The sequence below is a fragment of the Papilio polytes genome, unplaced genomic scaffold (genome assembly GCF_000836215.1).
Source record: "Papilio polytes unplaced genomic scaffold, Ppol_1.0 DF824303.1, whole genome shotgun sequence".
NCBI classification, from domain to species: Eukaryota; Metazoa; Arthropoda; class Insecta; order Lepidoptera; family Papilionidae; genus Papilio; species Papilio polytes.
The window spans coordinates 2,590,501-2,614,930 of record NW_013524901.1 but is presented as its reverse complement, the minus strand read 5'-3'; the positions used below and the strand labels follow the sequence as shown (position 1 = coordinate 2,614,930).

Genomic DNA, 24,430 nt, shown 5'->3' with positions numbered 1-24,430 from the left:
ACGATGAAAAAGATGATGATGAATAAAATGTTGATGCTAAAATATATATTTGTAATTAATATTAAAAGTAGAGTTGATGTTTTAGGAGCCATTTTTAGGGGAAATAGTGTTTGAGACTTTTCATTGAGTTACAGTAACGCTTGCACTGCATTCCGTATATATGTTCTATAGATATAAAACGAAAAATGATTATCTTACATACCTTGTTATTATTTTCAAATAAAAAGTTAATCTACATTAAGACATTACGATTAAAATTAAACAAAAAGTATACAATCATCCGAGCAAGATGTTGCCGCCATGCCGGCACGCATGCTTGCTTTGCGGGACCCATTTGTAATTCCTTTTCAGACAGACGCTGTTTATTTTTTTATACAATGCAATTCATACTATGCGCAATATCAGGTTTATCATCAATATTTAATAAACAGTATTATGTCACTTAAAAACTTGCCCGTAGCGCTGGCTGTACGCCTGCGACATTTGCCCATTTATTAAGAAAAAAGTCGAAAGCGCGGACTGTTTTCTTGGTGGCCAGTTAGGTTGCGCGTAATCATTGCGCGGGTAATTTATGAAATTACTTAATCTCATTGAAAAGTTTCATTACATACTCTTTGCTCAACTAGAATTGCTAAACGTAGAAAAAAAACTATTCCGTATGTTCGTTTACGTCATACTAGTTGTTTTTACGGTAAAAATTAAGTGTAATTCGTTAGTTGATTAACCTACTTTGTACTTAAATTCAGGCTTCACTTGTTTCTGTCTTATTGAATTAAATCACACGGATTAGGCTTTGTTCGCCGCCATTTTTATGTTTGAGGTCAATCACTTATCTACCGAATTGTTCCTAACCTAAAAAGTTTGGTTACTCAAAATTAAATTTACGTGTTTTTATTTTTTTTTTTTTACATTTTTAACAAGCAGAGTTAGTATTTACACAACAATGTAATAGAATCTCGAATATTCCTGTTCATTGTATTTTGCATTTGGCACTCCCTCTGGCGGATCGTTCGCGCGGAAATGTAATATTTGCATAACTTTCCAGACTCGATCCCTTCACACACGCATTCTGCCGAATTCCCGCATTGTCTTCTCAGATATTTTCCACATTAATGGTTAAGAACATTCTAACTTCCCAATATCTTAAACGTTTTGAATTTAATTATTGTTCAAATTTAGTTGATACTCTGATAATACTTAGTCTGTTATCTTTTAAAATAATAATTTTGACAAACGGACATTTGATACAAGTATAATATTTTTTTTGAATTTGTTTTGAAAGTTACAAAAGAGTGTAGTTTTAAGAGTGTAATTTTGATATGTTAAGGTTTGATGTGCAGAAGGATTGTACCATATTTTAATACCGTTTGTTACACAGTATTCAAAAATCGAAAGTCCTATCGCAGAAGCGGCACTTAATTAAATCAAAGCCGTTAGAGCAGCAGTTTATAAACCGTCACAATACATTTAACATCGACCGTCTGAAGTAAAAAAACTCTAACTTAATCGCTTCTATGCCTATGTTAATTATTGCATATTTCTTACTAACAAGTAGTCGTAATAAATTGCTGAAACAAGCTTAGTTATTTTTTGTACTTTTTTAAATAGCTATCTTAATGTATTGATGCTGTAATTGTCTATTCAGGGTATAAATTTGTCTTCATACATATTCCATTCGCTGCAGATTTTTTTAATAAAGTTCTATTTAAAAAAATCTGCAGCGAAAGTAGGAATTTGGAAATTACCCTGAAGATGAAAAAAATATTCATTTTAATTCTACTTATAAAATTTCTTGAAAAAAATTGAATAAAATGTCGATGAATTATCACCAAGTTGTTTTATAACCAAAAATAATTCCATCACCACAAAAGGTGTATTGTTTTATTATAACTAACTTGTTAAATAATTGTTTTATTTAGAACACGACAGAAAGCTCGCATGCATTGTCGGTGAACTAGAAACTAGTTTAGTTGCACTGTTGGCTGTAACAATTAGAAAAATCGATCGTCGCGCCGCCGCCAACGAGCGGCCAGAACGGAGAACAGCGTTTAGTTTTATTGGCGTTCTTTGTTAACTTCGCCCTCTCATATCGATTGCTTTTAAACACGGGACGAGTTGACCTAATTACTTAACTTTTTAAATTGCCACCGGCCTTTGATCAGTTGGTAAGTTTACTGATGGTGGCACTCACGAGTTAGGATTGTTATGAAAGGTAGAAAATCATTTAAAACTATAGAAATACATAATTGGTTTTGTTCATTAATTTACATAGTTCCTCTTAAGAGCTATTTTGTAGAGAAAAAAAAATGTGTTGCGAATAATGCGTAAGTCTGTGTCATGTGAGTTACGAGTAATTAATAGATTTTTATTATAAAAAATGATCCCTCGGTAGTTGATTCCCGGGCCATTGCACACGGCGCGGGCGTCAACTAAAGAACTTAATGTATTCATATTGCTTTTTTATCTTTCGCGTGATTAACTTTGATTGATCGCATCCAAATATTGATATTTGATATTAAAATCTGACGATCGTTGTGTGGGAGATGTACAAAGCGATTTATTTAAACATTTCACAGACCCTCTTTTCGTTTTTAATGTCCTTTTAGTGTTTTTGACATGAAAATAAGAGTAGTAGATAGTTAGATTTAAATATAAAATTAAAATGTATTAGAAGCATTAGAAGGGATAATGGATTATAAAAAGCACAATTTGCTAACGTGTAACACTGACTTTATAATTCTGTTAAGATTGGATAACTATGTTGTCTGTCTCTTAAGGTATACTTCATGTATTTGTTTTTAGTTTATTTTATTTAGGATTACGAACAACACGATCCAATTTAGGATTTGGTAAGGGTCTTGTTTCCGGTCGATTGGTGCTGTGAGGGTGATTCGGCCGGACCTTGATCGATGGAGGTTGTAAGGCATGCCGCATGCACCTCGCTTCAATTCAAACTTATTTACACTAGCGATATCGATTAAGCTTATTATTATAGCACTTATATCAACGGAATAAGGATAAGAAAGTTGTTAATGTTTGTTTTTGCGTCGGAAATTTGTTTGTTTTCTAAAGTGTGGATGAGTCGGTGGTTATGTCACGTTTTGTCATACATTGCGGTGCGGTTACGTTCGCCCCCAGAGGAATGGCCACGATTTCGGCTTTAAGCAGAAGTTATGACAAAAATGTCATGGGAACGGCCATTGAACTATGGTCCCTTTTTAATTGATCGGCCTTTAAATCCGCTTAATGGCGATCGTGTAGTCTCGGAGCTTGCGGTTTGCCCTAGAAACTGTAACGTTAGTTTTATTATAAACGTGACTCAGGCGTATTTAAAGTGAAAGTTATTGTTATAATGTTGTATTAATTTTGTGATTCAGAGAATAGAAAATGTTTTTAATTACAACTTAAAGGTTTTGAGTTATAACCTGAAATTGTTTTAGTTATTTTAAACGAGACTTATACTGAAAGTATTACCGTAGAAGAAAGTACTTTGAGATTTGTATTTTATTTATACGTTTTTAACACTTGTAACAAATTACGGGCGGGATTACGGCGACCGTTAGCGTTCGGGCTGCGAGCGAAAATTACCTTAAATGAAAAATTTATGTTCTCATTGCACCACAATTTGTAGTTTAAAGCGTTGGTCGCGGGGGGCGTTAGCGTCGCACGACTTCGTTCCGAGTGGAAGCCTATTTTCGCAGCACATTACGGAGGATGAATGATTTCCTGGGCCGCCATGATTTATGCCCCGTTGTTTCGTCCGGGGCTACCGGGGCGGAGGGGCGAGGGGCGAGGGGCGAGGGGCGAGGGGCGCGGGCACTCATTACTAGGCGGCCGTTAAAGAACGCTCCTTTGTGCAAAGAAAGCATCGCATTTGTCTTTCTTTGTTGCTTTCGGGTGGCGATATCAGTGATAAGGACGGGCTCTATCGTACCGATCTGCCACTGAGAACTATAATTAAAGTAATATTTGTAAGCACTCATTCATTCGGTTGAACATTCAGTCTATGTTATATGTGACTGGAATAACTGCATAAATGTTCAATTCTATGTATATGTACACAAAATCTGAGTTTTTATTTCCTTTTTTATTTTTTTGTTTCAGTCTTCATTTACATCGTTGTAATTATTTCTTAATAAAATAAATCCCAAAATATAATTATGCTTATAAAATACGACTGAAAACTGTTTTTATACATATTCGTGCTAACGCTAACTTGACGTTCATGCTAACAAAACATGTACTAATTTAGTGTTAATAAATCTTTAAGTAATTTCAAGTTATATGCTCATATAAACTGCCCTAAATAAATTACAAAAACTATGAGTACATCTTTGAGATTAATTTTAATTGTTAGGTTTAAAGACTGTTAATTCATATTCTATATCTTAACATGTACTTTCCTCTTCTTTATTTGAATTCTTACAGTTGATGTCAATATAAAATCTAAAATCTTTCAGAATAAATTTAACACCACCTGGACAATTGTATTGTACATTCAATAACACAAGGATTGTTAAGAGTAGTCTATATATTAAGATTAAAACAACAAAAAATTAACAGTTTAACAATACAATCATAATCATATTACAACAAAATTAGCAAACTTTAAAAATTACATTTTTATTACTATTTGTTTAACATACGTATTTAAACACATACGTAATTTTATCTCATACATTTTAAAACTTGTATATCATAATAAAATTTAAATCAACTTTTCTACCTTAAGTATTGTCGAGATACATCATACTAATATTAAAAATGCAAAAGTTTAGATGGATGGATGATTGTTAGAGTTTGTAGCCTAAACGGCTGAACGGATTTCGTTCAAATTTGGTATAGATGTAGAGGATAGTCTGGAAGAACACATAGGCTATTCACCTTTGTGTTTTTTAATTCCACGCAGACTGAGTCGCGGGCGAAAGGTAGTTCTAACATAATTCTAACAACGAAACATTAATGTTGACGAGTGTACAAGTTAGATTATAAGTGTAGTTTACGGACATGTTCGCAAAATAACTGTGATCAGTACAGACAGGGTTCAGGTACATTCCTTGTAACTTGTAAATACTTTTAGAAATTGTATTCTTAGATATTATTTAAACCATGTTTTCCTTTAGAACAAATGAAATCTTTCTTAACATTTTTCTATAATTTTTGCCTTTTTATAATAAATAGATCTGACAATTTCTATTTAAAAAATATACCAAAAAGAAGTTACTTAATTTAACACACTTATTTTTTAAAATCAAAATTATTGTCACTAACGCGAGTTTCTAAATCCACTTAGATTTTAGACCTCCGGGCTCTATTCAGTGTTACATTTACTTCGTACATTGACTGACCAGTTAACGTCCAACCTAGCTATATTAAATTGTCGAACTACAGAGCGATCATTTATCATTTCATATACCAATTAACTCAGTATTAGCAGATTGTCTTTCGTTCTCCATTGAATTGTATTGACATTGTCAGTATGAAACGGTTAATCATTGTATTGCATACACAGACATTCAAATATAACATGGAGCGGACATTACTTAGATTTCCCTTTTCATTATTTTAAGCATAATTGTGTAAAATGTTTGTACTGCTACCCACCAGTGTCAAAATTAGTAGTGAAACTACCAGTAATAGGTTTTTTCGTAATGTCCCGTCTATTAATTTGTAATATCTTTTGTTTAAACCGCTACGCATCAGTGTTACAATAAGAACTGAAATTATATGAGTAGTAGGTTTTCGTATTGTCCTGTCTATTAATTTATATTTTTAATGTCTTTGGTTGCAATGACTGGACGATAGCGGCAATAGCGGCGTTATTGATCAATGTCGCGCTATAAGGTGTGGAAGGGATTTCCTTTATGCTAATACGTAACTGTTTATGTACTGCTTTGAAAATATCTTCATTAATTTAATTATGATTCATATACTACTTTTTATCTATATGTAAACTTAACATCACTAATGTAACATAACGGCGGGCCGATTTCGACCGAACTTTCGCTGGAGGGTAGCTGACAGACGGGTATATTATAGGCTTCTTTTTATATTAATATTGCGTGGATGATGTCGGGGGTAACAGCTAGTTAATAATCTGATAATGACAACTTATGACATAGTAGTAGCGTATTAACAGTGTAAGTAAGAAGCTTTTTATATTGATTGATTGGGTCTGTAACAAGGTATTGCGGGAGGGAGGGCTGTTGTCACACCGAGTGAGGTTATTAGACTCTAACTTACTTCTTAGCCAGGATTAAATTATGAAGATCGAAAAATGGACCGGTTAACGACAACAGGGGTGTATTAAAATTTTATTGAAAGTACTAGCTTTCTCGATTCCGTCCGCATGGAATTAAAAAAACAAAAGTGAGTAGTCTGTGTCCTTCCAGGCTATCGTCTACGTATAGTGTGCCAAATTTCATCGAGATCGGTTCAACCGTCTTGGCTACAAACTCTAACAAACATGATGGATGTTGATATTTAAACTTTCGCATTTATAATATTAGTAAGATTAGTTTATTCTGAAGCTTGGTGCGTATTTTAACAGTTGCTTATCGTCTTACAGAAGTTATTTTGTATAGAAAACTCGCCTATTAATTGAATTACAGTTTTCTTTATCCTCTGCTTAGTAGACTACATTGTTTGATTATTAAATTAAAAATCACGATTTATCAATTTGAGATAATCGAGTTATTTTAATTTAACTAAAATTAGTGAGTTCGTCCCTGTGGTATGCGGGTTCGTATTTTTGTGTCGATACCGTAATGCGCGAGTCACGAGCGGTTATGTAAGCAAGCTGCCGGGCGGCGTCATTATAGGCATTATTACAGGAACACTCGCTATCGCCCGGCCATTGTCAAGATTGTGGGGTCAGGCAGACCCCGGCCCGATGTTAACCAACTTGTAATTTCGCAACGATTCCTATAACCCAATAAATCGTAGCTTGTAAAACAATTTACCAGCATCGTCTGTAGATACGAGATGCTGGATCACGTTTGATGATAGACATCGTGACCGACGCACGGTTATTAATTATGGAAATTACAACTCATGTTGTGCTCGTGTCTACCTACATGTCTATATTATTTGTTGTGTCATGGTTTAGATTTAACTGTACCATGTTTGCTTATCTAGTTGTACTCTTTGATTTAGGTCACAGGATATTTCACACTGCCTTTATGAATAAATTCTATGAACTAAAACAGTTTGATAAGTGTAAAACTTTTCGAGATCTGTTCACTTATCTTGCATTGATCGTTGTAAGTGTCCACAGATTAACGAAAAAGAGAGAGAACTCGATAGTAAGACGTCTTGTCTCTCAGATGTACGTGAGCAGGACATTGCATAGCTCACAGACATTCCTAAAGCGATTGTATGGTAGTTATGATTAAGATAAAGTAATAAAGATGAATTAAATAGGTCATAGTCTATCACGTACGTTTTACGTAAGCTCTCAACAATAATGCAATTCTTTGCTTTGATGCACTCACAGATTATAAATGTCCTTATGCATTCGTAATAATTGACTTAACTTGTGAATACAGAATCAAAGTTTTTGTTTATTAAAATTTATGTTTTTATTTAATGAAATAAAATAACGATCTTAAACAATCATTCAATAATGACGAACAGCATTTTTCTACAATGTCATTTTAATTCATTTAAATTGACTAGCATGTTTGTGTCAGATAAATTTATGATTTTGTTCTATGTTATATGTCACAGTAAAAGTAATGAACTGAAGTCTAAATCGTGTTTAGAACAAATAGCTCCTACGTCTTATGTATATAGAGATAATGAAAAAGTAAAACAAACGGTTATACTAAGGTTAAAGAAAACTAGGCTATCTAAAACGTGAAGGTTTCGCGGAAGATGCAAGTGATAATTTATCAGCCGCATCTGTTCGGTATCTCAATAAACTGTCGCGTCAAATGTAGCGGAAATTTTCTAGAGGCAGGTACTTGACGTTCGTAGTGCGCGGCGTAGCAAAGCGTCGGCCCGTTTGATGTCCGGGATCACAAGTGTAGCGTGACATATCCGACGGCCGCGGTTGCTGTGGACATTTTTTTGTATCTGTGAATTCTTTCTTGTGTATGTGAGGTACAGTGACGTAGACAATAATGTGTTATATTCTTGTTGGATGTATGAAAGTGGCGTACTTTCTATATTAGATGACAATCTTTTAAAGATAATATCGGGTTGAAAAGCATTGTTCTTGTCAACTAAGTATTAATATTAAATAAACGTATAATCAATAAAAACTTGTTACAAATTCATTATTTCGTATAAATTTTCTGAATGCACCCCAATTCATTCCTAAAAACAAAACACACAAGATGCGACTTCCTTCCTCGCTCGGAAATGTAAGAGTGGGAGAGAGCCATTGACGAACGTTGGAACAATGAAAAATTTATTAAAATGCAATAACAATAAAATTCATGTCCGGACATTAGAGATGTTAAGTTATTCTTCAAACGCCACTTAATGAGAAGTGATGGGTTCGTAAGAAAATAAAAAAAACAATGTACCCACCCCGGGTTCCAACGAGTGACATCGCATTGCGTATGCAGGGCGCGTGCACTTAAAATTACATGCCCTGTATGCAAAGAAATTCCTTCCACGGTGTCGCCTCGACCGAGAAGAAATTGTCGTGTCATCAGCTTACATCATTATCACGAGATGTCTATTTTTTATCTTCCACATTTAAGGGATATATCGACGCATAAATGGTATGCGTTCTTGCAACAATCCTTAATGTCCACAGATGTCTGACACACACGGACGTCCAAATACATTTCATACATTAAAGTCGTATGTTTACGCGAGACTGAACGTTGTTATGAGTTTTTACTAAAGCTTGCTATAGGGAATTGTCCTTGTTTTGATGCAAACGTTTTCTAGTTAATACATGAAATTATAATAAATTAAAACATTGTTATTATGTCAATTTGGAGTAGTTCATTACAAAAATTAACAACAACTACTAGAAAATATAAAAATCAAAGGATATGGATGAAATAATCATAATTTAAATGATAAAACATCCAACAAATCGTGTTATAACACACCTAAGAATATGTATAAGGCTTTAAATTGTCGCATATATAAATTTAAAAACAAACATGTAAAATAATGCGTTAATTTTGATAGGTTCTAAATCCACGTTAAATTACTATGTTATAAAAATTATGTAGTAATTCGTTTTTATTACTTTTATTTAAATAAACAATAGCTTTGTGTAAACCTGTGTAATATCTAAGAGCTTCGACAGTTCGACCTCTAATCCGCCTCGGCTTAACTTCGCCTTGGGACACGACTCGACGAAAGCATAACAACCAAACTAGATATGCAAATAAACTATATTATATTAACAAAGTCAGTTTCGTTATAATATATGGATATTAATGGCATAGAAATAGTTTATTAATTTACAAAAAATTCAAACGTTAAAGTAGAAAACTAGTATAATTGACGTTAATGATTACGAAATTCAAAATAGCTATTTTTATATGCATGTTGCATAAAGCTACTGAAATGCAATTTAGATATAAAATGAAAATGTTCAAAAGGACGTATTGAGAGCAACGTTATGACCGAGTTCTGTCGCAGCGAAATATAACGTAAAATAACTGTTACACTTACAAAAGAAATAAATATGAAAATGACATCGAATGAAACGTCATTTAGGAACTCGCTGTTGGTTGGTGAAAAGTACATGCAAATACAGACAATTTAACAAATATTTCTTCTATATTAAAAATTGATTAGACGCAAAATGGTGTAGTAAATGAACAGTCTTAACTTTAGATGTTATTTTTTAGCGATAACGTTAACAAAGTTATTTAAATGGTCACAACTTAAATTTGCTTACCCTCTGGTTTATAAAGCGATATCTTATTAGACCTTCAATATTACAAAAACCTGACATATTACGCACGTATAATGCACCATTCGTATGTTGATAATTCCGTGACAATTGGGTGTTTAAGAAATGAAACGATAGAAATCGTCGCTTGAATTTTAATAGGATTTTCACAGGCGTCGTTTAATTTATGTTCAGTTCTCTCACCAGTGGTCGCGCCACACATGTCGCGGCCGCGTTCACATTATGCCTCGTATCAATATGTCCTTGTAATTCTTATAAGTGTCGTACAAACGAAAAATGTTTTACGATCGAACGAAGCGCGTCCCGAATGGTAAAACGATCTCGCGGGCGGTCACATCGCCGTCACTTCTGATTGGATTATAATACGATTTTTATGATTGCTACGTCGCTAGAGTATGATATGCGGCAACAACGTCTTATTTAGTATACGAAGGAATTCAATTTGACAGAGATAGAGAGAACAAAATGCTGCTTTCTGTTAGTCTAAGCATCTCCAGTTAGATCTCAGGATATCGAAGTTGTAGGAGAAATCTTTATTTGTTCCACTATAATTTTAATTTATTTGACGATTGATTAATTAAATATTATTATTACTTAAGACACTATCTTGATTATACGTAGTACGAGATTCTTTTTGACGTAAGCGATATTAAAACGTAAAATGTTTCTTTACGTTGTTAAGAATGAATTACACATTTATCACTGTGATCGAAGGAATTATATTAAAGTTCACACCGTACAAGCATATTAACTTGTTACTTTAGACAGGTGAGTGAGATATCATCAGTGTTGTCACTATATCTCGGTAGTGAAGTGAAACGATCCAATAATTCGATATTAATTCCTTAGTTTAAAGGATTAATAGTTGGAAGAATAAATCGCGTGTGAAAATAGCATCCAATATATCCGGTTCACCTTATTTGCACATTATTAGCGATTACATTTAAATACATTAACGTTTTATGCGATGATGGCAATAATATTTATTTAGTTTTAATTTTAATTTATTATGACATCATCTGGTTGTTGACAGGCGACAAGTGTGCAGGATTTATATTTTTCATTAACAATATTGCATTAATTACATCGCTAAAGTAGTAACTGGCCGGTTTGCCATTCATGTTGCGAAGTGGCCTTATTTTATAGGGCATAATGAAACTATCGAGTCATAAATAATATTTGGAATTGTACTTCCAGTTACCTTGACCGATAGTACGACGGATCGTGGGTACGGGTACGTGGATGGCTGCTTTAAGTTTGTTTGGTTGTTTTAATTACAACATGGTACCACTCAGCGTTGTTGTTTGTATTGTATTTGTATCGATGTCGGTATTAAATATGGTATAGGTTCAAAGCGAGCGCTGCACGGCGATGGCGACGTAGTAGGCAGCTAAAATACTCCGCGTCGATACGGCGATCAATAAATTAAAATTAATTCGGCGTGCGAACGGTGAGATCCGATACGCGATATCGACGCCTACATTTATCATTCGCTAACACGTCGGACATTTCACAGGGGACGACTGCTAGAGGAATTTAACCTCTAACTTGTCGGCGTTATGGGTCAGGTGGGTACAGTTGTATAGTGTAATGATCCGTCGCTGGAACAAAGGATAACACGTCTAAAGACAATAAGTGGAAGGGATAAGTTGGCATAAGTTGGTTTAAGATCGTAACACACGTCCGCGCACGCCGCCCGCATGCGTATGCGGCGTGCGTCGATGCGCGGCTGCAACGACGTCCGTAGACTGGTCGACGCTCGGCCCGGCCTTGCCTCGCTACAGGGCACGATGTTCCTACTGTTTATTTTAATTTAGATTAATAAATCACGTTCTGTAACAAAATTCTTTCTAGAAATTATTGTAACATAGTTTCAGTATCGCTGAGGCTAGTAAATTGCCTGAATTACAATCAACTTTTTTGTATTTACAATGATCTGAAAATTTGTTTCATGTTCGACCATGAAACTATTAATCTTTGGAAAATACATAGACTCGTGAAAAAGGATTACATTGTAATGCAGAAGCAGAAAGTTAACACATAAATAGTAATAAATCAATTTATAAAAACCTATTACTTTTTTGACAATAAACTTTTTACGTAACAAAGTATTATAGTGAAAGGGGTTGCATCAGGACCGTTACAAGCGTATACAAGAGAACGCATCGCTAACACTTGCGGAGGCCTGCGGAGTCGGCCAGATAAGATCTGATGCCACATCTGCTGGGGGGCTGTTGCAGGGGTCCCGGTTCAATTCCGGTGTTTTGTTTCCGTACACACTGTGAGAACCAGCTGAACCGGTTTTGATTGGATTTTAATTTAATATGACGATATATATTTTAATGATATATTGGAATAACACCTTTAATGATGACAAAACGGTGATTATTCACAACATAATTTCAGTATCTCATATGAGAATATTTTTTATAATCTTGTTTTCAAGACGTAAGGTCCGATATTTATCTAATACTTGTAGTTATTGATCAGCAGTGACAAAATGTAATGAGGTCTTTAGATCAATGTTTTTTTTTTTTTAAATTCAAAGTTCTCATATTGAAATAGCAATTGGAGTGCAAGTTTTTTATTTATTATTATTTATCCGAATGGTTCATATGGCACAAATCCCCACACAATCGCAGCTTAGTGGCACTTTGAGTATCTAGCACAATGGCCGAAACTTTGCAGCCCTCTAATGAATAAAAAGCTCGGCTGGCGACCGGTACCATGTAACCGCTTTCCCTTTCAAATCGATTCCCTTCCGAACCGAAAGAATTCGATTTTTATAGTACATCGCTTGGTCGTTGTATCGCATGGTAGGAGGGCAGGTAGGGCATGTGGCGAGATGGAGCGATAACAGGAATTATTCATACGCGTTATCGGGCCGCCATCGCCGGTGGTATTGTGCGCGAGGGGCGGCTGCCGTGGTCGCTGTTGAAGCCCCGTGTGTACTCTGTGACTCTGCCTAATGTCACGCCGTCGATTGATTATTGTTTTATTCGCTCAGTAATGATGCTAAGGGTGATTTATAACGTAAAATGAAAGAAAAATTGCTTTCCCTTTTATTGCATCATATATGGGGAATAATAAAATAATAATGTTGAATATATATTTTTCATACTTTGGCCGAAACTAGAATTTTTCGATTCGGAGGTAGTTTACTGAAGTCACTCTGATAAACGTATTTAGTTAAAATTAAAAGTCGGTTGTAAACGAAGTAATTAATTAGGCAACAGTTCACATAATTTAATTATTCATTCCTCGTAGAGAGCATTTCTCTCTGTTACGCTGGTAGTGGGGACGCGATGTACGGGTGCCCTTGCGATACGATCGCTGATTATCTGCAGTGCGATCGACACCTGGGTACAGGCCATGCGGGCAGTAGGCGATCGTTCGGCATTGTTGATGTTCGTATTATGTTTTGATTCTTTATATGGATTTTGGTGCTTTATATGTTCAGTTATATAGTTTGTTAATATTGTAGTTAATGTTCTCAGGAATAGTAGATGTTAGCTAGCAGCGAGACGAAGTCAAATGTTTTAAAAATGTTCTTTTTCCGTTATTTTAATAGAATTGTCTAAATAAATTAGTTAGTTAATTTTGTTATTATTTGAAGATCGTTAATCATATGCACTTTATTAGTATACATTTATGATAATAAATTATTAATCAGCTCTATAACTCGAATAATGTTAATTTATTCTAATACGATAAAGCGCAGCTGTTTATGCAATTAATAAATAACATTTGCAAGATTTGTATAAATCGAATTCATTATTAACAATTCATAATATTTAAGGTTACTTCTCAATATATAAAAAAGTTGCATTTTCATCATTTTCTTTGATAACTTCTTTCCAGCTGTTAAAATTATCGGATCCAATAATCTAAATGTAGACTTAACTAATAAAACATTAAATAGAGGCGCATGATAGATTTATAAATCGCAATCTCATCTAATAAACATAGGTTTGGCAGTAAATTAACTGTTACTGAGTAATTTGCTAACCCGTGGAGCACCACAGGGATGCGTCAACAATTGCCCAGCCATGAGCTGTGGGCCGTGGGCCGTGGGGAGCGCAGACGAAGGGCCCACGGCGACCAATCCTCGCTCAAGCAGACTACCAGCACCCCACAATAACGAGCCCGTACATATGTTCGTTTTCACTTTTATAAATAATAATTGCCGAATGTAGTTTGTGAAATTGAATGGGGTGTGCTTCCCTTAAGTTTATTTAAAAATTATATGTAATGTTCCATGGTTATGTACCGTGAATATGCGGGAAAGAAGACATATTTTGTTCATATTAGAAGTATGAAAATGGGGGCAGTTAGTATTAATTAAACTATTTTTTTTATAAAATCGATATCTATTAGTCAGCATTTTTCTACTACTACCAACTTTATTGTATAAATCCTTGTAATAAACCACGTTTTAAACAAATATACACACATGTAAGAGAAATGTTAATTAATTTTGAGTAAAAAAATCAAAACAGTTCATGACGTAAATATTAATCACCTTTTAGTTGTCTAATTAATGAAATATCCAAGTGGGCCACAATTTTAATTGTCCGAGGTTGTGACACAGCGCTTTTGTAACGATTTCGGAAAGAGCGGCCTTTGTTCACGGACGCAGCCAACGAGACCGACGCAAACAATCATTATTTGTTTATCAAATACACATTAAACTGCACCACTACACCACTGGCGTACTATTATAATTACGTTGAATAGAGATGTCGCGTGAAAGAGCCGCTGTTAAAGGCAAATGATATTAATTTGGGCGAGCGCGGGCGTCCGAACATTTTAGCTGTCGGCTTTAATGATTGTAGCGTAGCGTAGGACTGGTCAAGCTACCAGCACTACTGAATGATATAAACGAGTTCAACCATGTGTCCTTGAATTCGAAATTCGTTTGTATTTTAACAAAAAAAAAAAAACAAAACACAAAACTATTTCAATAGATTAATTGTTTTCGTGTAAAATATTAATAGAAGTCACATTAGTAATCTTTAATAAAAGTTTTTGTTGCACAGGTCGAACGTTAAGCAGCGGCAGCGGACAGGTGTGCAGGCCGCACTTCCACACGCCGCTGCACCCCTGGCTGGACTCGAAGGCACTGGGCGGCGGCGCGTGGGGTGGCGGTTTCCAGCAGGATGGCGCACAGGCAGACAAGCCGCTCTCCCCCGCGCAGCACCACCACCCCCACCCCTTATTCTCCTTCCCTCCGACTCCCCCCAAGGACTCGACGCCGGACTCGGTGGCGGCAGCGGCGCTGGGCCAGCAGGACTACCAGGCTGCTGTTGCACACGCCACCGCCATGAGTGTGGCCTTTATGCAGCAGCAGCAGGAGCTGCCCCTGTGCGGGGACGTCAAGCCCATGATGGGCGCGCCACCCAGCAAGCAGCGCGAAGGTGCGCAGCCCGACTCGTGCCCCCAGGACACGAGCCAGCCCTCCGGGGAGTACAACACGCAGTACAATGCCGCCGCCGGCGACTACTACGGCTACCAGGGCAAAGGCTATAGTCAGCAACAGAGCAAGCCGCGCCCCAACAAGACGCGCACGAGCGCCGGTGAGTCCGCGTGCTCCTCACTGCACTCGCCTCACTCTCTCTAACTCCCTAAGCACTCGGCACTACATTAACGGCAACACTTACTTATCCGATCACAATCTTATTCTATTTTAAATTTCAACAAAACTGTTTATATTTTTCCATTAAATGAAGTACTGAACCGTACTCTTAATCTGGTACTGTTATCATTAAAATTGTATAAAAGCAAAACAGATAGTAATGAAGATGTATTATCTGATTTAGAAAGTATTGATGTATTTAAGTGTCAACAGCAAAGCGCTATAAATGCGAGAACAGCTTGTACTGCGGTCGGTGCGACGAAATATGGCTTACACTAACAAAGTCTATCTTCGTTAATCAGCCAATAAATCAGAACCAAAGCTTGTTAATAGACGCAGCTGAATGCAGCCGCGAACACCGACCACGTAATTAGAATCTCACCACAGATTGTCTCATTCACGAATTATCGAGATTAATATTTCATTTGGCATTTCTAAATCATATTATCTAATAATTGTGTTAGATGAGATGTGATCGGATAAGCGTGTTGTCTCGCACTGGGGGATGTGGCGCTAAATTATCTCATCATAAATCGCAATGATTCGCATCGGGAAGCCGCTTCGGTTTTTATTCGGTGTTACTAACGCTTTTACTAACTGCTATGGTGATGGTGAAGGAATCTATACTTATAAATATTTGAGCTGGTGATGGTATTTTATATAGGAGATGCTCTCTTAATTTTCATGTAAATTGAACTGTAAATAATATGTTTCCCTTAGAATGCCGATTTTAGTAAATTGCAAATATTTTTAACTTGATAATAGGTCATAGCGGAATCGAAAGATCCTTTTGAGAACAAATCTAATTTGAAACTTCAAGTTGCGAACGCTGTGTTCATTGTTTCACTGGACATGTGAACCGGCGGCGCTACGGCTAAGGCAACTGGCAGTTCCCATTACTTATATAATTGCACCGCGCTATTGTTTATACTCGAGTAATTAAACAAATGCTCTTAACTAGATTTCAACTCAATTTTCGAAATCGACGCGATGAGCTATTTCCCCATTTCGCTCGGCAAATGCCGGCTATTTATTACGACATGGTTAACAATCTTAAGAACTCCCAGTTTGTGCTATATGAGGGCTGTGCTCGCGGCTGTTCTATCCGATTGACCTTTGTATTAATGCAACCATTGTTACTACCGACAATTGGATGCAAAATTTTCGCAATCGAAAACTTAGTTATGACGATTGTTACTAAGTATTACTCAACTATAACTGTATTACGGATTAGAGCCGCTTTATTTTATTCATAAATATGCAATTATAACTCTGTTGTTAAGCTTTGACAATGGAGAGAACAAAACCGGCAACCGCTTATTGTTTCATTTGGAGTGTTAGTGGCGGTTAATTTAGACTACCATGTATGAACTTCGTTATGTTTATTCAATATTTTTGTGAAATTTAAAATGAATTTACATTACATTTCAATCTCAAACTTCTAATCTTATCTGAGTTCTCATGGAATAATTAGTTGGGATGGATAACACGAACAAGTTTCTAATTATGCAGAAAAAGCTATGTGTTAGAACAAATATAAAAGCTATTGTTAACTTACACTCACCGTTAACATGCAAATATATTTGTAACGGAAGTGTAGTTGTACATACATTGACACACTTATGAAGCTAAATAGATAAAAATTCGCGAAATGTTTAGTTATTTTTTTAGAAGAATGTTACTTACTAGGAAGTAAAATATATAGTATAGTAAAATATATTTTGTACATATTTATCAATTGGAAAGTATTAATGGAGCTTGACTTAGAAAATTTTGAATAAAAGAACGACTTAAGAATGATACTATTGTCATTTTAGTAGCTTTTTCATTGTTTTCTTTCTAAGTTCGATCTGGACTGGATCTACAGGTCATTACAATTTATCGCTCGCGTGAAATTAAAATATAATACCTACATATACCCTATGTTACTCACAGATAAATTACCTTTGTAATGGTGAAAGAATTTTAAAAATCGGTCCAGTAGTTTTTGCCTGAATCAAACACATGAACAACCAAAAATACAAAGTGCAAATCTTTGCTCTTTATAATATTAGTATAGATTACTTTTTTAATTTGCAAAGATTAACGTTTACAATATTGGTATCAAAGAATACAAAATCTTAGGTTATTTATGGCTACAAATCGTTATTCTATCATTATGCATCGCTAGACAGTGCGTAGTTAACGTTGGCATAAACTCGTACAAGACGTTGAAAAAAACGATATTTACGAAGCAAGACGTGTTGGATAATTGGAAATTGGTTGTTAGCTTGTTTATTGAATCGCCGGTTTATTCTATTGCCAGTCGATTAGCCTTGGAAAATTTAAATAATAGCTTATGTGTTTACATCGTTTTTTTGTATTTTAACATCTTTTTGAAATCTTTAATTAAGCAGATAAAAAGCATGGCTAGATTTTTTTATATAACGAGATTAGAAGAGTTAATTGATTGAAGTAATAATTTTTTAAGTGAAAACAACAGCAAGTATAGATTTTAATCCTAGTTCTTTCTTCTTACTTATATTATAAATGCGAAAGTTTAGATCGATGGATGGATGTTTGTTAGAGTTTGTAGCCTAAACGGCTTAACGGATCTGGATGAAATTTGGTATAGATGTAAAGCATCGTATAGAAGAAAACATAGGCTACTCACTTGTGTTTTATTAATACCCCGCGAACGAAGTCACAGTCGTAAGCTAGTTACAAATATATTTGTAGTGTTTAGTGATAAAACTGTTCCTCAATTTAAAGTGGTAGTTTAATGAGTTCTGTCTTCAAGTTTACTGTGCATTGTAATACCGTATTCAAATAGGTTTGAATTGCGAATGGCGGTGTTAATGTCGGTGTATCGGCACCGGCAGTACCTTAGTGGAAGCAATATTATGATAATACCGCTCGGCCGGATGTGGCCCATTCCATTGTTGCCGATCGCTTGACCTCGGGCCTCTAATGCTGTAAAACAAGACACGAGAGGAACTCGCAGCTTTGGAATCTAGCTACTTTTTTTATTAGATTGAGTTACGTTTGATTGCCAGGGTTTAATTCATTTGTTTTACAGTTGTTCTTGTAGGGATTACTATTAGCTCCGTCTTCTTTTGTTTTATTGTTTGTGATGTAAGGTAGAGGTAGACTTGGAAAAGATGTATGGATTGTTTGGAAGGTGATACGATCAAGAAAGGAATGCTGACTGAGGTCACGGATGGTAGAGTTATCTGGAGGAAATTCAATGATCGGACCCTACGGAAAAAGAAGGGATGATGTTGACTTACTTTTTGTAGTATTTATTATTATTTTCTTTCCCTTTTATATCCAAACTTTTTTTGCAAGTTCACTATATTGTCATTCGTTTAATTCAACATTAAATTCTACAGACAACGTATATGCAACGGTTCTGTTGTAAACTGGATAATTCATTTTGAATCTTATATTTAATGTCATAGGACTTATTATCAATTGTCATATTATTCATTATACGAGCTTGTCTATGCACATCACGTATGCTGCAACAAAGATGTTTTGCGAATAGTTGCGCAACCAATTATCCGAGGTACATTCGGGAAAACAGTTGATAGTACTATTCCATGATGATGTTTGCGCGATTATAGTCTTTATACTATCGGAATACTGCATATATTAGCAGATATTTTAGACAGTAATAGTCAGCCAAGCTAGCGTGTGCCTACTCCACGGACGGCCGGGTCAGAGGAATGAAGTCGAGACGGCTCTCTTAATGGTGCTATTTTTGTTTAGTTTTTTTTTATAATTTTCTCAGAGGTCTATTTATAATATTGCTAAATTTAATAAGCTTACATAGCCTTACGAAGTTATTATGACTATAACATTTATTTTTACTATGGTAGCACAGGCACGTTTTAAAAAAAATGTTTTAATGCTGGCACTGGCTGTTTTTGGTAATAAATATCTAAATTAACTCATTATCTTAACACGAATTAAAACATTAGAGCATTTAAAGTAGACAGACGTTAAAAAACAAATGAAATTGTCTATTCGATTTTATCTAACCGCGATAATTTAACCAAACGAGATCCTGTTAGCGAATAAGAAAAAAAAAGCGAGATAAACAATGGTTTTACGTTTAATATACCATTTTGATTGTTTCCAAACAGCACAATGTGAGCCGTTAGAGCGGAGTATTTTGAAACAAGGCTGTAATGAATATTTTCGTGTTTAAAACCGTACAGTAGGTAGTCACGGTACGATGCCCACAATGTGGGATACAATTGCACCAAACGAAATTTGCATTTAGCTTTCGGTGAATTAACAATTAATTCAACGATAAAACTGTCATTAGGGTACGGTAAAGAATTAAATTCGACAACAACGTAGCTTATAAAAAATGTCACCATTGAAGCTACAAATTAGTGACGTACTAGCTGTCGCCCGCGACTCATTTTACGTGGATTTTAAAGAAAACAAAAGTGAGAGAGCCTATGTGTCTTTCCAGACTATCCTCTACATCTATGCCAAATTTCATCGAGATCTGTTAAGCCGTTTAGGCTACAAACACTATCAAATCTCCATCTAAACTTTCGCATTTATAATATTAATATAATTAAAATTATATGACAAGTTTTCAACGTAATAGTATTGAAAGCGTCAAATTACTTTTTTTTTTACCCAAATGGGTAGGAAATAAACTTCCTCAACTGTACATCTGACTTTTTACTTATAAGTTAAAACCAAGTATTATTTCATAATAATTTTTATAGTTTATGAGTCAAATAAATAAAAGTTAAATGTTAATTCTGTCTAGGTTATAGAACGGTTAATGTCTGGAATAATTAATTTAGATATTATTTAAATATTATATAGAAACAAAGAAATTCATTAGAGTTATTTCGATAAATTTTATTTAATAAATTGCTATTTTACAGACAAAGAGTTACCGTATTTTCTGGAATATCTGAATATCTTTATATGAATAATGTACCTAGATTTCTTTGTTTAAAACAAAAGAAAAAGTTACTTATTGTTTAGAGGACGATAAGGATTTTTTAATTTTGTTGTTCAGTTTCCGTTGAATTTCTATTTTTAATGTCATTTAAATTAATTTATTCTTATACAATAATAGGAAATAATTTGTGATAAACATTATTCTGGCGAATTTAAATAAAAAAATTGAATATAAAATTAAAAATAATAACAATAGAACATGTACTTAGAAATTAAAAAAAAGTTACAAAAATAATCTATACTATTATAATAAAGCGTAAACACACACTTCTTTGTTGCCTAAGTTGTCAGCAATTACAGCATATTTTTGAATAATTCTTTTTTTTAATAAAAAGCCATACACTTACGACAGGCTTTAGGCTATATATTTTCACGCCATTAAACTTAGGGGGTAAATATTTTGGATAAAACCCTAATGTGGGAAAGAGACCATAAGTTACTGCCAACATGAAGGACGCAAGGTTGTCGTCATGTCATGTCATTTTGACATTTGTTATTGATAATTTGACAAATGTAAACAATAAAATAAAATTTTCATAATTTCATGCGGATGAAGTCGCACGGGAACAGCTAGTACGTTATAAAAGAAGTTAGACGCTGTCGCGAGTGAATAACGATAATTATCATATCGATAATAATAGAATATTAATAAATATAAATTTTATATAAACGTATAATATTTCTATTAGTGTCAACACACTATTTCCGTTCATGTAATAAATTTATTCGACGTTTATGATTTATACATTTGTAACTTGACTTCATAAATTAGTTGAAATCTTTGCTTGTCTAATACTAGCTGTAACACGCAGTTTTACTCGCAGAAACGCTGTGCAGTTTAATTCGAATTAAATTAATTATGTTTGACAATTTAGAATGCAATTTAGAAGCCGTGGACAGTGTATTATCTTTACATAAAAATTCAACAGTTGATTTCCTTACAATTCCTGTAGTTGCGACGTGTACTGACATTAAACCTTCATGGTGGGACTGTTGGCTTTAATTATGAGACCCGGCCCCCACTGCCTCGCTCGTCACACGTAATTATCTGAATGTATGCTAATAACAAATGCAAATATGATCGCTGCGCCACCGCGCCACTACTGGCGACCTCTGTGTGTGAAAAATGACTTCATTACTCTACCCGACCTAATGATTTTATTTCACTTACCATTGTTACTTTAATTCTAACCTCAAAATACACTGGCAGCTTAAAATCCAATCTCAATACAGATTGGTTTCCATTAAATATATTTGCATACAGGCGTGTAATTAAGGAGTAATGCCGGGCTTTGTGGCGCAACAATAAGTTTTTGAGCAATAACATAATGGTTTTGTATGCAAAATAGCCACACCGTTACGTGTTGATGGGCCGATGCACCGAGAGCGCGTCACGGTACACGCCGCGCCGCGTTGCGCCGGCGAATCAGTCCTTCATTTAAATTACATTAACGTTGCCGCTGTCGGGTGTTGGAAGTTTTTCTCTCATCGATCGTCAAGTTGTTTTTGTTTGTTTGATGCTTCACTAGCCGCAGGGAGTACGGGTTGGACTAGCAACGCATTCTGCACGATCAGCTGAATCGGCGCGTGGATTCAGCGCGGGGACGTTTTCCCCACGCGCGAGGGGCGTGTGAAAAGTTTCCGCGCACTCGACGGCTCGAGTGGGCTCGCCGGGAGACTCTCGAAAAAATAAAAACCGCCCACTCCGCTGCGTAAATACGGCAGATGAGAATCTTTTATCGCGGTCACGTAGCGCCGCCGCGTCACGACCGAGCTCCACTCGGCCACTAAACGGCGGACCGCATTCTAATTTTTGAACAAACACTGGAATTTTTGCGTTCAAAGCTCAATCTTCGCTCGTCCGCTCCGAATAGGTTTATCTTTAGTCGGTGGTACAGTTACGAGCGCACTAAATCGTATCTTTATTTCGCGTCAAGCTCACGTCCGGTATCAAAAGCGGCGTGTGCTGATGCGTCGATAGCCGCCGAGTCGTGGAAATAAAGAAATAATTCTCACAACGTTACCGAATTAACACCGTTACGTTACAGATTGAACAGGCCCGAACAATTATAAGGCTGGGTAATTAATCAGAAAGTCTATTCTCTTTAATAATACGTATGAGTATATGAGTGCGGCGAGCAGTAAATCTTGTAAAGCACCGGAGTCGGCGGCTGCGGCCGCTGGCAACACTTTCACAATAGTTATCAATAGAGACGTTACAATCGAACGAAATCACTTCACGAGCGAGAGACACCGTTCCACAACTCTAACCGCGTGTAATATCCTATCATTTTTTCTTAATAATCGTTATTGGTGTTTATTTATTAGAAACTTCGGAACAAATTACAGGCTTTATCGACGCTACAAAAAATAAAGGGTTAGTCCAAAAAGTGAGTCGTCGGTTCGATCGCAATAAGTTTTCGATAAGGTCCGGGCGATTTAATTGCCGGTTGTGATCTGGTTTTACATAAAAAAAGATGAATGGCTCGATGCCTTGAGCCCGAAGACCATTTTGTGTTTTTAATACGTTTTTTATTCATTGTATGAGGTTTATTAGAGCACTTTCACCTTCCTCGTTAGATCCTGCGCGGCCCTCATTATTTATTCAGCGCGCCGCGATCTCTGAACGGGGACTTGATAAATCAGATCTAGATACATATTGTTACGTTTTAGATATTTATCAATTACACCTGTTATATAATTCACGGAGCAATAAACTGGCAACATAACATTACTATCACTTTCCGTAGAAAGTGTAAACAAAAAATCTAACATTTTTTCATTGGATTTAAGATAACAAGCTAAAAATAATTAAATAAATTATGATAATATTCATTCAACTAAGCTTTTTTTATTCAGAATTAATTAGCAAACGATATGAAGCATGCTGTAATAAAGTTAGTCGAGAAAAACCATTTGTAGTAATACGATAGAGAACCTCATTACCCAGCGTTATTACGAGTGCAGTTTTTTAAAGTTAATGTATTGCCAGTTAAGTCATTCTTTAATTGGTCGTGTATGTATGTGTGTATAGGTGTAACGAGGCGAGCTTCTAAATTCGATCTCTGTAAATCATCGGTAGTGTAATCGAGTTTAGAGAGAGGTGGGCGGCGCACGCGCATCCCATATGCGTGCACATCCTCTCACTAACAATGTGAACGCTCTTGTGAAATGCCTTGTTTTCTTCAAAAAAGGGGCCGAAAGTAAAAAAACTGCAATATTTCCCGGAGGGCCGCTCGTTCTGGGGTCAAATTATATTTTATATGCATGATTTAATGGACGTTAAGTTGCAGCATGTATCAGTTGGTAGACTTGTGAGAATACTTTAAATCCCGCACTCAGTTTAATGGTTACTTAAGTAATCCCTTATTGGGATCTTTAGTGACCAATTAACGTGTGTGGACTTATTTGAGATAAAGTTTTTATTAGTGTTATTATATTTCCTAGAGCTTTATTTTAATTTCTTTGTTAACATAAAACTATTTACGGTTGAAGTGATATGCCTTGCGTTGAAGATTGTTTAGACGGACTATGTACATCGGTATATAATTACATATAGTAAGAATTAGCATGTAGGCAATACTTTGCTTTATAGCTCCGTTTCTGCTCTGTTTACTATGCAGACGCTCTCCTACATTTTTGCAACTGGCATTGTTTTATAATCTGCTTTTGTTGCTTCAATTTCGAATAAAAAATATAATTGCTCATCGATATTACATTTTTACATTCATTTGTTTTTAACAGTATTTAGTTCTGTACAAATAGACTTTATATCGTTTTAGTCATTACAATACGATAACAGAAATAACTTCAAGTTGTCCTTATAAGGTTTGTTACTTTTGATAAGCGTAAAATGATAGGTTTTGTGTATTCATAATTTGAGGAGATTTAAATTTTAGTAAAATATCTAGTGTTTATTTACTTTTTATTGA

At 35.3% G+C, this 24,430-nt stretch overlaps 1 protein-coding gene across 3 annotated transcripts in view; it reads left to right on the top strand.

Moving 5' to 3' along the window:
- The window catches only part of LOC106101610 (GATA-binding factor C-like), a 90,224-nt gene that overhangs the window by 17,886 nt on the left and 47,908 nt on the right, over window positions 1-24,430 (top strand). For all 3 annotated transcript variants that reach the window (XM_013280917.1, XM_013280902.1, XM_013280910.1), the window contains exon 3: window positions 14,929-15,465. In XM_013280917.1, the coding sequence (XP_013136371.1) occupies window positions 14,929-15,465 (537 nt within the window). The remainder of the gene's footprint in view (window positions 1-14,928; window positions 15,466-24,430) is intronic.